This window comes from Argiope bruennichi, chromosome 7, assembly GCF_947563725.1.
Source record: "Argiope bruennichi chromosome 7, qqArgBrue1.1, whole genome shotgun sequence".
Lineage (NCBI taxonomy): Eukaryota > Metazoa > Arthropoda > Arachnida > Araneae > Araneidae > Argiope > Argiope bruennichi.
In genome coordinates this window covers 28,353,086-28,370,091 of record NC_079157.1, presented here as the reverse complement: position 1 = coordinate 28,370,091, position 17,006 = coordinate 28,353,086, and the positions used below count along the sequence as shown (strand labels likewise).

The 17,006-nt window shown below is 33.1% G+C and overlaps 1 protein-coding gene across 1 annotated transcript in view; it reads left to right on the top strand.

Annotated features, from left to right (window-relative positions):
• The window catches only part of LOC129976262 (heparan sulfate glucosamine 3-O-sulfotransferase 3A1-like), a 169,863-nt gene that overhangs the window by 23,229 nt on the left and 129,628 nt on the right, over nucleotides 1–17,006 (top strand). The window contains exon 2 of the mRNA XM_056089742.1: nucleotides 15,348–15,527. Within this exon, the coding sequence (XP_055945717.1) occupies nucleotides 15,348–15,527 (180 nt within the window). The remainder of the gene's footprint in view (nucleotides 1–15,347; nucleotides 15,528–17,006) is intronic.

The following is a 17,006-nucleotide window of genomic DNA, read 5'->3' as shown; positions in this document are numbered from 1 at the left end:
CTTTGGTGGCACCCATCTGTCTTTTTTATCTTTGAAAAGCAATGTTATTTTAATCAATTTATTATTTTCTTTCCATTAACTAAATTAAAGATGCATAAAACGGTCAACAATGGGAATTTATTAAAGGAAACATAAAATAAACTTTCTATTCGATTTCGGGGCCCCCCTCTGTTGTGGGGTATCGGGGTAACTGCCCGTATGCCGCTACCTTAGTCAGGCTCTGTTTGAAGTGGGGTTATCAGTTCAGGGTCGTCTCCGTCAAAAAATTACATGGCTCGTCCCAAACTAATCGTGGTGTTGTTTCCAAATGAGACGTTAATATAGCTAAACTAAACAAATCGTCTAGCCCAGTGCATCTGTTGATAAACTTGTTACTTGTTAATGAGTCGTCTTGTTAAAATTTGGAATCTCCTCTTTTAGTATATCATTTGTTTGTTTAACATGCGCCTATTCAGCTATATAACATAAAATCAACGTTTAAAATGTTATCATTTTATAATTCAGTGGTATCTATATGATTTATATAGTGCGGAAACATTCTGCAATCTTACATATGTCCGAGCCAATTAGAATTCATCAGAAAAGAAATCAGATTACTATTAATCAATGTGCCAAATTTCATTTATCTAGCTCATTGTGTTCTTAGGTTACCTTTTTCCCATGCATACAAACTTTCAAAATTTATCATAACTTTTTCCGGATTTTGTTTAAAATATGATAAAAATCCTTATTGGGTCATTGTGTTTACAGAGACGCCGACCTTCAATTGAGCGGTGAAAATATTTTTTAAGAATAACCTTAAATAATCACAGGGAAAATGTAAAATTAATAGCGCAGGTCAGTAAAAATTGCGGAACTTTTTATCAAAACTAATGAACGTCTCAAAAAAATTCATTTAAGAAATTTGGCTTGTAAAAATTGTTTTTTTAAGACATATGATAGTAGGTACTGTTGTATTTTCATAATTTCAAAAAAATAGTTGTCGGGGAAAAAAGTCATGATTTAAAATTTGGTTTCTATTAATCGAATTATAACCCGATATAATTATGATATTTAATTAATTCGAGGTCTACTATGCCTGAAATGTCAAAAATGGATTTTGATAATTTGGAAATTAAAGAGGTTTAAAACGCAGAAATCTATTAAACTTTTGAGATCTTCCTTTTAGCCCATTTTAATATTATCTCTTTGCACGTTTCCTAAACTTTAAAACGAATTATTAAATTTCTCTACTTTGAAGAATATCTCTTCAAAACTGTGATCTATTTTATTTCAATTGAATGAAAAATCATAATATGAAATTATTCTTCTAGATGCTTTGTTTGTGAAAAACTCGGTCTAAACTGTATTGATATCTGCATGCATTTCTAAATCTTTAAATTAAATTTCTGACCTTTGAAAAGAACTGATCTTTTAGACGCACTGCTTGTGAAAAACTCCATCTAAACTTTATCAATATCGTTTAGATAGAGTTTTTCACTAACACTTCTCTTAATCGTTTGATTTTTATCAAAAAAATAATAATAATAAAATGTAAACTGTTTAGGTCAACTGAAATAAAATGGTTGCAATCTTAAAAAATCGAATAAAATTTTCCGTTGTTTTTTAAATCAATACAATAAATTGTTTTAAAAAAAATATCTTTTGCGAAATAAATTTCCCCACCATATTTAAGCCATCCATCTTCAAATCTATAAATATATATTCCAAAATTGGCATTTCCAACATAAATAAACTCTGTTTTTTTTTTTCTTTCTGATATGAATATTTGTGGAATCATTTCACCTTCAACCGAAAAAAAAATTTCTAAACTGCCTGTGACCGATTCGTATTTATCACGTACAGTTCCCAGAAAAGTACGCGAACTCATTCATCGGAAGGAATGGGAATGCCAAATGCGCATGTGTCAAGCATAAACATCAACTCGAAGGCAGCTGGTGACACTTGTATGTAAATGTGTTCTTGTTCGCCTCACGATTTTTGATATTTCGTCGAGATAAAAAATCATTATCGGTAAAAGCAAACGTGTCTTCGTTCTCTTTGTGTACGAAGCAATATAAACTAAAAAACACTCGTACTTGAAATGATGTCAATGAGCACGGGATTTATCAGTCATCTAAGATGAAGTCACTTTTTTGGACAAAAATATGTCATTCGAAGGCCGATCTACCTTTTCGTGTGCCGAGAGATTTTAATAGCGTGAAAATTAGATCGTATCGAATTTTCTCCTTTTAGTTCGAAAAAACCTTTAGCGAAATTACAATAGCATTCACTTAATCCGTATTAATAGGGACCAGGCACTATCTAGATAATCAAATATCTGGATAATGAAACAAATGACGAAACCAATGAAAATAGTCTCCCAAAAACTTTCTTGCATTTTTTATAATAAATGTACTGTTCGTTTCAATATTCTGAGACGACCACTTTTCGGCGGTTCTATCTCTCTAAGGGGTGACACACGGAAGGATGTACACCATTTCCAGAATTTACTTTATTGTTAAATGTAAACATCTCCTCCTTTCCTCTTTTCTCTAACCTCTATTTAGCCGAATTAAACCCATCCTAACGCATGCGCAAAAGCTCGGAGGGTTTTAGAATCCGTTGACAAACAATGCTTGTTTAATAAACAATTGTTATTAAATTGTTGCTAATAATTGTCAACTAATTATTAGCTGCATGATACTGACGAGCAAAACATACGGAAGAATCTATTGGCGATTAATCGCTTATATTCAAATAATATGAAAATACCTGAAAAACCAAAATAGTGTTCTGAACCTGAGGGTTTTTTTAAAACTATGAATTAGGTGTATTGCTGGTCAAATGACCAAATGGGTTTGATAGCACATTGAGGGGACTCTAGGTTTCTAATCGATTTTTTCTTATGCCATAATTTCGGAAAAGACGTCTCTTATTTCGTTTGATCTTGGCAAAAACTTAGATTAGACATATGACCAGCAAGCACTCAGTTGCGAGTTTTTCTGTATATTTAAATACTTCAATATAATGAACAGATATTTAGGAACTGTAAATATATAGAAATGAAATTGGAATACGTAAAATGATTTCCATGTTATGTGAATGCATAACGTCCTTGGAGCAATGTTCTTGGAGTCCTCCCGCTTTTACTTAAAACTATAAATAATATTCATATAAAGCTATGTAAATAAATAAATTTGAGTATGCTGAATGATTTCAACGTTACCTCTGTACTCTACGCCTCTGGAGTAGGTAGCTTTTATTTGGAACTGCAAATAATACCTATGTAAATTAATGTAAATACATATAGCTGAATGTGCAAATTGATTTCAACAATGCCTGAATATTCTACGCCCCTGCAGCAATCATATGTTTCTCGGGAACTGTAAATAATGCATACATATGTGAATAAATATATTTAAGGATGCAGAATGATTTCAACGTTACCTCAGTACTCTACGCCTCTGGAGTAGCTAGCTTTTATTTGGAACTGCAAATAATACCTATGTAAATACGTGTAGTTGAATGCGCAAATTGATTTCAACAATGCCTGAATATTCTACGCCGCTGGAGCGATCAGATGGTACTCGGGAAGTGTAAATAATGCATACATATGTGAATAAATATATTTAAGGATGCAGAATGATTTCAACGTTACCTCAGTACTCTACGCCTCTGGAGTAGCTAGCTTTTATTTGGAACTGCAAATAATACCTATGTAAATACGTGTAGTTGAATGCGCAAATTGATTTCAACAATGCCTGAATATTCTACGCCGCTGGAGCGATCAGATGGTACTCGGGAACTGTAAATAATGCATACATATGTGAATAAATATATTTAAGGATGCAGAATGATTTCAACGTTACCTCAGTACTCTACGCCTCTGGAGTAGCTAGCTTTTATTTGGAACTGCAAATAATACCTATGTAAATACGTGTAGTTGAATGCGCAAATTGATTTCAACAATGCCTGAATATTCTACGCCGCTGGAGCGATCAGATGGTACTCGGGAAGTGTAAATAATGCATACATATGTGAATAAATATATTTAAGGATGCAGAATGATTTCAACGTTACCTCAGTACTCTACGCCTCTGGAGTAGCTAGCTTTTATTTGGAACTGCAAATAATACCTATGTAAATACGTGTAGTTGAATGCGCAAATTGATTTCAACAATGCCTGAATATTCTACGCCGCTGGAGCGATCAGATGGTACTCGGGAAGTGTAAATAATGCATACATATGTGAATAAATATATTTAAGGATGCAGAATGATTTCAACGTTACCTCAGTACTCTACGCCTCTGGAGTAGCTAGCTTTTATTTGGAACTGCAAATAATACCTATGTAAATACGTGTAGTTGAATGCGCAAATTGATTTCAACAATGCCTGAATATTCTACGCCGCTGGAGCGATCAGATGGTACTCGGGAAGTGTAAATAATGCATACATATGTGAATAAATATATTTAAGGATGCAGAATGATTTCAACGTTACCTCAGTACTCTACGCCTCTGGAGTAGCTAGCTTTTATTTGGAACTGCAAATAATACCTATGTAAATACGTGTAGTTGAATGCGCAAATTGATTTCAACAATGCCTGAATATTCTACGCCGCTGGAGCGATCAGATGGTACTCGGGAACTGTAAATAATGCATACATATGTGAATAAATATATTTAAGGATGCAGAATGATTTCAACGTTACCTCAGTACTCTACGCCTCTGGAGTAGCTAGCTTTTATTTGGAACTGCAAATAATACCTATGTAAATACGTGTAGTTGAATGCGCAAATTGATTTCAACAATGCCTGAATATTCTATGCCGCTGGAGCGATCAGATGGTACTCGGGAAGTGTAAATAATGCATACATATGTGAATAAATATATTTAAGGATGCAGAATGAGTTCAACGTTACCTCAGTACTCTACGCCTCTGGAGTAGCTAGCTTTTATTTGGAACTGCAAATAATACCTATGTAAATACGTGTAGTTGAATGCGCAAATTGATTTCAACTAATGCCTGAATATTCTACGCCGCTGGAGCGATCAGATGGTACTCGGGAACTGTAAATAATGCATACATATGTGAATAAATATATTTAAGGATGCAGAATGATTTCAACGTTACCTCTGTACTCTACGCCTCTGGAGTAGGTAGCTTTTATTTGGAACTGCAAATAATACCTATGTAAATTAATGTAAATACATATAGCTGAATGTGCAAATTGATTTCAACAATGCCTGAATATTCTACGCCCCTGCAGCAATCATATGTTTCTCGGGAACTGTAAATAATGCATACATATGTGAATAAATATATTTAAGGATGCAGAATGATTTCAACGTTACCTCAGTACTCTACGCCTCTGGAGTAGCTAGCTTTTATTTGGAACTGCAAATAATACCTATGTAAATACGTGTAGTTGAATGCGCAAATTGATTTCAACAATGCCTGAATATTCTACGCCGCTGGAGCGATCAGATGGTACTCGGGAAGTGTAAATAATGCATACATATGTGAATAAATATATTTAAGGATGCAGAATGATTTCAACGTTACCTCAGTACTCTACGCCTCTGGAGTAGCTAGCTTTTATTTGGAACTGCAAATAATACCTATGTAAATACGTGTAGTTGAATGCGCAAATTGATTTCAACAATGCCTGAATATTCTACGCCGCTGGAGCGATCAGATGGTACTCGGGAAGTGTAAATAATGCATACATATGTGAATAAATATATTTAAGGATGCAGAATGATTTCAACGTTACCTCAGTACTCTACGCCTCTGGAGTAGCTAGCTTTTATTTGGAACTGCAAATAATACCTATGTAAATACGTGTAGTTGAATGCGCAAATTGATTTCAACAATGCCTGAATATTCTACGCCGCTGGAGCGATCAGATGGTACTCGGGAACTGTAAATAATGCATACATATGTGAATAAATATATTTAAGGATGCAGAATGATTTCAACGTTACCTCAGTACTCTACGCCTCTGGAGTAGCTAGCTTTTATTTGGAACTGCAAATAATACCTATGTAAATACGTGTAGTTGAATGCGCAAATTGATTTCAACAATGCCTGAATATTCTACGCCGCTGGAGCGATCAGATGGTACTCGGGAAGTGTAAATAATGCATACATATGTGAATAAATATATTTAAGGATGCAGAATGATTTCAACGTTACCTCAGTACTCTACGCCTCTGGAGTAGCTAGCTTTTATTTGGAACTGCAAATAATACCTATGTAAATACGTGTAGTTGAATGCGCAAATTGATTTCAACAATGCCTGAATATTCTACGCCGCTGGAGCGATCAGATGGTACTCGGGAACTGTAAATAATGCATACATATGTGAATAAATATATTTAAGGATGCAGAATGATTTCAACGTTACCTCAGTACTCTACGCCTCTGGAGTAGCTAGCTTTTATTTGGAACTGCAAATAATACCTATGTAAATACGTGTAGTTGAATGCGCAAATTGATTTCAACTAATGCCTGAATATTCTACGCCGCTGGAGCGATCAGATGGTACTCGGGAACTGTAAATAATGCATACATATGTGAATAAATATATTTAAGGATGCAGAATGATTTCAACGTTACCTCTGTACTCTACGCCTCTGGAGTAGGTAGCTTTTATTTGGAACTGCAAATAATACCTATGTAAATTAATGTAAATACATATAGCTGAATGTGCAAATTGATTTCAACAATGCCTGAATATTCTACGCCCCTGCAGCAATCATATGTTTCTCGGGAACTGTAAATAATGCATACATATGTGAATAAATATATTTAAGGATGCAGAATGATTTCAACGTTACCTCAGTACTCTACGCCTCTGGAGTAGCTAGCTTTTATTTGGAACTGCAAATAATACCTATGTAAATACGTGTAGTTGAATGCGCAAATTGATTTCAACAATGCCTGAATATTCTACGCCGCTGGAGCGATCAGATGGTACTCGGGAACTGTAAATAATGCATACATATGTGAATAAATATATTTAAGGATGCAGAATGATTTCAACGTTACCTCAGTACTCTACGCCTCTGGAGTAGCTAGCTTTTATTTGGAACTGCAAATAATACCTATGTAAATACGTGTAGTTGAATGCGCAAACTGATTTCAACAATGCCTGAATATTCTACGCCGCTGGAGCGATCAGATGGTACTCGGGAAGTGTAAATAATGCATACATATGTGAATAAATATATTTAAGGATGCAGAATGATTTCAACGTTACCTCAGTACTCTACGCCTCTGGAGTAGCTAGCTTTTATTTGGAACTGCAAATAATACCTATGTAAATACGTGTAGTTGAATGCGCAAATTGATTTCAACAATGCCTGAATATTCTACGCCGCTGGAGCGATCAGATGGTACTCGGGAACTGTAAATAATGCATACATATGTGAATAAATATATTTAAGGATGCAGAATGATTTCAACGTTACCTCAGTACTCTACGCCTCTGGAGTAGCTAGCTTTTATTTGGAACTGCAAATAATACCTATGTAAATACGTGTAGTTGAATGCGCAAATTGATTTCAACAATGCCTGAATATTCTACGCCGCTGGAGCGATCAGATGGTACTCCGGAAGTGTAAATAATGCATACATATGTGAATAAATATATTTAAGGATGCTGAATGATTTCAACGTTACCTCAGTACTCTACGCCTCTGGAGTAGCTAGCTTTTATTTGGAACTGCAAATAATACCTATGTAAATTAATGTAAATACATATAGCTGAATGTGCAAATTGATTTCAACAATGCCTGAATATTCTACGCCCCTGCAGCAATCATATGTTTCTCGGGAACTGTAAATAATGCATACATATGTGAATAAATATATTTAAGGATGCAGAATGATTTCAACGTTACCTCAGTACTCTACGCCTCTGGAGTAGCTAGCTTTTATTTGGAACTGCAAATAATACCTATGTAAATTAATGTAAATACGTGTAGTTGAATGCGCAAATTGATTTCAACAATGCCTGAATATTCTACGCCGCTGGAGCGATCAGAGGGTACTCGGGAACTGTAAATACTGCATACATATGTAAATTAATATATTTAAGGATGCAGAATGATTTCAACGTTACCTCAGTACTCTACGCCTTTGGTGTAGCTAGCTTTGATTCGGAGCTGAAATTAATATCTATGTAAATTAATGTAAATACGTATAGTTGAATGCGCAAATTGATTTCAACAATGCCTGAATATTCTACGCCGCTGGAGCGATCATATGTTTCTCGGGAACTGTAAATAATGCATACATATGTGAATAAATATATTTAAGGATGCAGAATGATTTCAACGTTACCTCAGTACTCTACGCCTCTGGAGTAGCTAGCTTTTATTTGGAACTGCAAATAATACCTATGTAAATACGTGTAGTTGAATGCGCAAATTGATTTCAACAATTCCTGAATACTGTACGCCCCTGGAGCGATCATATGGTACCCGGGAACTATAAATAATACAATAAATGTAAATGTATATAAATAAATATTTACTTTAAGTTTCTACCGTTTAGCTTGCAAAAGAATTTTTACGTTACCTGAGTTGCCCTGGAGCGGCCAGCTTTTATTTGTAAATAATATCTCTGTAAATTTATGTAACTAAATATAATTCTGTATGTAAAATTATTTCAACGTTGCCTGAATACACTGCATCTTTGGAACAGACAGTTCTTTATTGGAGATCGCATGTTTCATTGCAAAATATGTTTGTCTTGGCGTTCATAAATCTTCTCTAAAAGTACATCGGCGGAATTTTCGATCATCCTATATTTTCCCAATATGTGAAACCAGCAGATAATATAAATTTCCCTGCATGATTAAACAAATGACAGTGACTTTCAAGTTCTTGCTCAGATTCCATGCTTCTGTCTTGAGTAAGGATTTGGTAGTTAAACAATATTTCCTAAGAAATTTGCTATGCGCAGCTTCGGCATATTTTGCTCCATAGCGAAACATAGTTCTGTGGTACAGAAAAAAATAAAAATAATCCGCGCTTTGTTTAACTAAACTCCTGCTCTCATCCCATAGTTGATTCACCGCTTTAGATGTCTTCCGCCGGCATTCATTATCGGCGATGCTCGCAATTTTCATGTCTTATTCACTGAACCAGAAATCCTTTGGCAACTAAAAATAAAAACTTATGGGGAAGAGAGAGATTCGGGTTTTGTATTCTTCGAGTCGCGGCGTTTGATTGATGTTCAGTAATCACTGAAAAATAAGTAAATAAATTGTATATCTTTCGAAAGAAGTTTCATCATTTTAATGAAAGTTTCTTTAAAAAACCTTGGAAGTATCTGAGTGACATAAAAAGTGTTCGTTTCAGGAAACTCGAGATAATCAATTTTGGACGATTTTATCCCTCTATGAGTAAGATTAGCGCATGTCTTTATTGCCTTGACCTTCCTTTCTGGGGTGGGAGAGGGTTCTTTCAGTTCCTTTTTTCTCAATTCTACACAAAATATATAAAGAGAAATTACTGTAATGGACAAAAAATGCGACTTTGGGATATTGATAAATCCCCACGTTTCAGACCTCCTTTAACCCTTTCTAGGGCCGTGGGAAGCATACTTCCCACGGCCCTAGAAAGGGTTAAAGGAGGTTCTGACACATTTTTTTAGTAAGTCAGAAACTTAGATGCTTCAGTTCTTTATCTCAGACAAAACAATCAGACTGTGTCTTGATTTGTTACTTAATTATTAATTAACCAAAATAATTAATTAATCAAATTAAATTTATCTAATAAGCTAAATGAATCCCTTTTCTTATTCTAATTTCAAGCCTAAAAATATTTTAACATAATAGGACTAGAAAAAAATGGCCTTTTAAAGAGTTAACCCAAAAAAAAGAACGTTTTTGGAATTATGTCCATCTTCTTATGAAAACGATAATTTAAAAAATGTTATGAACTAGATGGATGAAATTCGGTGTATGGGTTTCGTACCAAATTTGTAAATTTCTGTCAAATTCTGAAAATTGACAGAATTTGTAAAATTCTGTCAATTTTCTCGGAATTGAACAAAATCAATTCCGAGGAAAACTGTCTATTCAGCGATCCGAGGAAAAGAATTGGATGGATAAAAAAAAATTTCAAATTTATTATCTATTAAGTGCAAATCTGTATCAAATTTGGAGCCAAAGATATGGCTGATCGTCTGTCGTCTAGTACTTTCTTATGTGCGTAAACGTGATTACAAATTTTGGCAAAAAAAAATTTAGGCGTTGAAAATACATACTCGATCTTCTGTGTTGGCGATTTGTCGCCAAAGATTTTATATTATTAAGTGTAAAAGCTGGATTCACGCTAAAGGTCTATCTTCTGTAGTTAATGATCATTGGCATGGCTTTTCTGGTTTTTGAGTATTAATCACATTCTAGCGATTAATCGCCAAAGCACGCAGGTTAATAGATTCTTTCGTAACTATTTTTCACCAAATGTCAATTATACAGTGTTGGTATTCACTACTATATTTATAAAGCACACAACTCTGGTGTGAAAATAAAAATCTGCGCTCTTATAGTGTTCATGTCATTGTATATGATCAATTATTTTATGTGGGCGAAAGATGATAACATCTTTAATGGAGAGTACTCTCATTAATTACTTTCTTGTATTCTAAAGAAAAAGTATTGCAATAGTCAAAAAATGTATCTTCAAGATTCGCCATTTTTACTGTATATATATATCGGGAAATTATGTATTTTGACACCTTTTTCGTTAGCTTTTAACACTAAATTCTAACATGGAACTCATTTATACTCACAAAAAAATATGCCGAATTTCTTTGATTTAAGTCATGGCGTTTTTGAGTTACTTCGTTTACATGCATGCGAAAGAACAGATCGACAAACGGTCAACTGTTAGAAGGATTTTACCCAAAATTTGATGATTATCTGTATTTTAAATTCTAATATTGTGTATCAAATTTCATCTACATAGATTTCTGCGTTTTGTAATAATCGTATTTTCTTGTACTCGTACAGTCAGATAGACACACTTCCTATGAACGTATTTCGTTCAAATTTTGAAAGAATTTTTCAAATTTGTTGGTAATTCCATTCACCAAATTTCAGCCGTTTAGCTCAAAGCGTTTTTGATTTATCATGCTCAAATATAAAATAATGTGAAAAGTGTATTGTTCAAACTCGAAGAAGTCTGAAACATGGAAATTCGTCAAACTCTCGAGTTTGAATTTTTTTGACGATTACAACACTTTCTCAATTCACCAAATTTCAGCCGTTTAGCTCAAAGCGTTTTTGAGTTATCATGCTCAAATATAAAATAATGTGGAAAGTGTATTTTTTCAAACTCGAAGAAGTCTGAAACATGGAAATTCGTCAAACTCTCTCGAGTTTGAATTTTTTTGACGATTACAACACTTTCTCAATAACTCTTATAAGAGAAAATAAATTAAAAAAAAAGAGTTAATCGTTGAAAAATTTGGTATTCATATGTTGGTAAAATCGTCTCATTTTAGACTCAATGAATTCAAAACGGCGTTAAAATAAATTATTGTGTAATCAAGAAAAGCAACAGTAATTTATTTACATGTTAAGAATTCAGTTAACCACGTGATCGTCCTGGGCGGAGCTAGCTGCCAATCATGTATCACGTGGTCTCCCTGTTGTTTAGTATATTTTTTTTTCCAGTTGAAGCGAACTTGACTCCTGTACTAGTAGGAGTGTGATTTCGGCTTTCTCTCTCGAGAAATTTTATGTGTAGTTCTCTAGGTCTACTACACAATGGCGTACTCATGTGCCTTTTGTTGTTGATGTTACCAATAAACCCCAGAAAAGACAACCTGTGTCTTCAAATCATTTCACCCAGACCACAATCTTCACTATCAAATAAATTATTGTGTAACCAGGAAATGCATCGATAATTTATTTATAGGCGTTTTTGTGCCCACCTCTGCATATTCCGGCGTTTTAAGCAAGAAACGTGTGGCGCGATGGAAACAATAAGCTGCTGCTCATATTTTGAAATATATTAAATGATGTTTATTATATATAATATTATATGTGTAAATGCTCTGCAGTATAGGGATAAATGCTATTAAAATGCGTGATTTAATAAACCACAACTAAAAGCAATTTTGTTAATTATATTGTCTTCCGGTCTGATTTGATACTTGTCGGGTTTTAAGGCTCCAGTACCTGCATGCCAATCTGTGAACTCAGTAATGCAAAAACGCTAAGAAATAGAACGAATGAAATTTGGAATATAATCTTTACACCTAAATTGCAAATAGTATTAAAAGTTGAACGAAATTTACATCGGTAAGTCTGTCTGTCCGACCATAGTTATTATAATAAATACTACAATCATAAAATAAATTGTAATTTCATTTATTTAAAATAAAGTTAAAAATTATTATAATATTGTGTAAAGATGTTATATCTAACAGGACTGATGATTACATAAAAAGACAAATACCATACAAACTACCTTCTGTAAACTATTTTTTTGGAAATGTCACTCAGAGTACTTTTGTATTGTTATTATGCTTATTTGTTTCATTTTAAGGTAAAAGAATATAAAATATTCAAATTCATTTGGATGTTTTGCTATTATTGATTTATTAATAACAAATCCATTAAATTTTATATTTGTATGCTTTTTGGCATTAACTTGGCAAAGCCACATCTATTAACAAAAAAAGAGAATATGTTTGTCTGACTGACCATGCGCATGTAAGCATATAACTCAATAACATAACGAGCTTCATGGATTAAATTTTATATGCTGTTGTATAACTAAATTTATAGATCTGAGATAACTTACACACAGAAAAATTGTATTTAATATCACTGTGGGTATAAAAAACAATTACTAAATGAGTGCAAAAGTTATTTTAAAAAGTTAGAAACAAAGTTACACTAAAATATACCTAAAAATATTTTTAAAATTTTATTGAAATTAGAGAAAATAAATTGTACAGAAATAAAATTATTATCACCGAAAAGCTTCATCTTTAGATTTTTTTAGCTGTGTGAAAGTGTTTGTCGCGCCGTAATATGTGCCGGATTTAAACTTGATGTAGTCCTAAACTATTAAGTAGGTTCTAAAGATGTAATTCTTTGTAAGTATCTTTAATTAGTTCATTTTATATCATGTATGACACTGATTCACTCGGATAGTTTTTTAAAACGGGCTGGGACTCAAAAAAGTGGGGACCCTTGAGCAATAGGTTGTGTCCTGTATGTAAATTTAACACTGAAATTATAGAAGAAAAACATTAACATTTTTTTAGTTATTAACTTTTTCTTAAAATGCATATATTACTCCAAGAAATAAATGCGTGCTAAATTTCGTAATTCCAGTTCCAACGATCTACTTCGTAAAGCATTTTAAACGATTTTTGCATCTCGATGTCAGATCACACAATTTACTATCAATATATCAGGTTAAAAACATTGTGATGCTTTTTACGTTTTCGAATGCGAAGTATTTAGAAGGTATAGTAATAGTCAATAAATTCGAATTCGAGATTTTCTTGAATCTTTACATTTTAGACCTCCCGGTGTCCGAAAAACACATTTTTAAAAAATGTCTGTCCGCATGTCTGCCTGTCTTCTGTCGGTGAAACAGATGACACAAAAACGCTTGAAATTTGGTATATAACTTCTCGGTTGATGGCTTCTTGGTTTGGTATATAACTTGATGGTTGAAATTTGATATACGGCCTTTATACCAAATTTTTAGATTTCTCTCAAATTTTGAGCAAAATCCGTTCAGAGGAAGTCTTGTCTGTCTGGCTGTTCGAATATACTATAATAGAATAACTACAAAATGAAGAGAGTTAGGTAGACAGAAATAACATCTATAGTCTAGATACCTTTCAAATTTTGAACCAAATCAAATGAGGGGTTGACCGTCCGTCGGTCTGTACTTCCAACAACATGTAAACTTGATGACTCGAAGACGTAATGACTTAAATATATCAAATTTGGTATTGGTTTTTCTGACTACAAATTCAATTTTGCGTCAAATTTTTGTTCCAGTCAGTTGAGAAAAACGTGTCTGCAACACAAATTTGATTTAACCGCATGTCTTGGATTGTTGTTGTTGTTGTTCCTTATGGCACTTGCCATGGACAAGCCCGCTGTTACGAAGACAGCGATTTTAAGCCGGTGTGGGGGAGGGGTCTCTTGTTTTTTTATTAGCGCTAAGTAGGGCCAAGAGTACGACTTTGCTACTCACACATCACTCATTCGTTTACACAACCCCTTTTTACAGGAGGGCACATTCACAAATCTCACAGATAGAAGAACAACCATGCCCAAACTGGGACTCGAACCCAGGACGCCCAGATCACGGGGAAGACGCGCTACCCCCAATGCCCGGACGCCGTCTGTCAGGGATTATAGCCAATAAAACTCGCCAAAGATCACACGATAAATTCAGTAAAAATACTTTATTCACGCTAAAGTTACCATATCCTAACTATTGCAAGGTGCTTTCTGTGATAATACCTTTATTACAGAGAATGAGGGATAGTTTTAGGAGACTATTATCTCACGAAAGAGTGGCATTTATCTTTGTATTCATTTAAATTTTAAACATACGCGTATAAATATTGTAATAACTGCGAGAGTATAATGAAACATAAAAATCTCGCTAATCATAATTGGCAAAGTGTTTGGAAATGACATAAAATGGCATTATCCTAATTATTCTTAATTTGTATATTTTACAAATTTGTTTTGCTCTTAGGATAATGATGTTTTACTGGCCATACCTGCGGCCTTCTTTCAAACCTGAGGTTCTAGGTAATTGTCTCATCTGCCAAGTCTTAAAAGCTGCCTCTTACTAAAATATACTGATAAACATTTGCGAAATTCTCCAAAAAAGTGTCCTTCAAATCAAAACTGCTTTTATTATCTTCTTAATTCAAACACTTAAAACCTTTTGACAGTATATTTTGGGCCACAATATCTCATATTCTATCACAATACAAATTTACTCTACTTTTAAAAGATTTCACCCATTCTTCCAACAATTCTCGTCTCTTCAGATAGACATCTGACACTAAAACACGTTTCTTTCGTCCGTTATCATTATGCTTTAAAAGTGAAATGTCTATTTATTACAGTAATAATGCATCGCATGTTGCTTACAAAAATGATGAATGTGGCCAAGACCCTGCAAGAATTCTTCGCCAAGTATAATAACACATTAGGACGTGGTCAGCTCTTGTTTCTTAAAGCACAGCAATTTTAGACCTTACAATGCGAAATTTGTTTGCCCAAATGTTCTCTTTTATATTGCCTTCTTGTTTTGTTTGATGATTTCAAAAATTGCTATCTTTTGCAGGCGGGACTTAAACAAAAGAGGTTTGAAGCGACGTCTTCCCGGTGCCATTATCATCGGTGTGAAAAAGGGCGGCACCAGGGCTTTGTTGGAAATGTTGAGGTTGCATCCGGATGTTGTAGCCCCGGGACCTGAAATCCACTTCTTTGACAGGCACTATGACAAAGGATTGCACTGGTACAGGTAGGTTTCAACAATGGTGTCTTCATATTAATGTGCTCAAGATATGAAAGAGCGAAGGGTTATTTTTTATGGAATTTAAATTGCTTCAAAGTGTTAGAGATGCTTAGAAGTTATTAAATTTCATTTGAATTCAAAAAAGAAAATCAGATATTTTATAGAATTCAAATAATTTAAAATGTTGGAAAACATTCTTTAGGTGATAAATTTTGTAAAAACAATGAATAATAAAATGTAGACATTTTTTTTTTTTTTTTTTTTTGTATGGAATTTCAATTTCTTTGAAATGTCAGAAAACTGTGAAGTAAATTTCAAATACACATAAAATAAAATAAAAAAGTGATTTTTTTTCAAAAAAATTTAATTTACCTAGAAAGTTATATGTGAACACAAAATTATTCGAAAGTGCAGATATTTATTTTCTTAGTTTCTTATAAATTTGCCCAAAGAATACAAAATTACTTTTTAACATAGAATGAAAATGGTTTTAAAATTTAAAAAAACTCCGAATTAGTTGAATTTGTTTTATATTCTAGATTATATAACTTCTAGATATAGAGTTAATAGAAATTTGTAACTGGATTTTTGCATCCATAACGACGAGGGGAGTTAGCACTGAATATTTGAATTAATGACATTTTGAGGAAGATTTATTTATGATAAAATTATATGAACAAAGTTATACATATCAGATTTATCTATAAAATTTATTTATAAATCTTAATGAAATTAAATATTTATAAACTAGAACAAAAGACCAAATGGGGTCGCATAGACGAATTTAGTGGCCACTATTCAATTCTTGGGAAGTGCTCTTCTGTCTTATTGTTTAAAATTAGCAGGTAAAAATTACTAATAAATGGTAATGACAAATATAAAAGTTATCTCACTAAAAATATTTTATAAAAATTTAGCGAATAATCATTTTTAACCCTTTCTGGGTCAGATTGTTATTTTTTCAATAGAAAATGCATATAAAAAAAGCTCAAGTTATTCAAATAAAAATGAATAAAATAACCTACAAATACTTCGTGTTTAAAATCAATAATTTAATTTATTTTACATGGATAAATTTCATCCACATTAATTATTCATTTGTATCCCAATCATGTTATCATGTAAGTTCCAACGTGTTTAAAATTATTAATTTTTTTCTATTAATTAATTCCATCCACATTAATTATTCATTTGTATCCCGATCATGTTGTTGTATACGTTCCATGTTATACTTGCCACTCTAAATTAAAAGTAAAAATGCATTAAAAAAGTGGTTTAATGGAACTGGAAATGGTTCGGTAAATTTTATTTTGTTTATCTTCAATTAATACTTCAATTATTTGAGTTATCTTTTTAGATGCAAGGTGTGTTTTTTTTTATACTTGGGATGAAAAATTTTAATGCTACCAAAAATTCAGAACGAAAATTTAGATCGCCGTTAATGAAAATTTACAAAACCCAGAACCAGAATCTTCCCCATCAGTG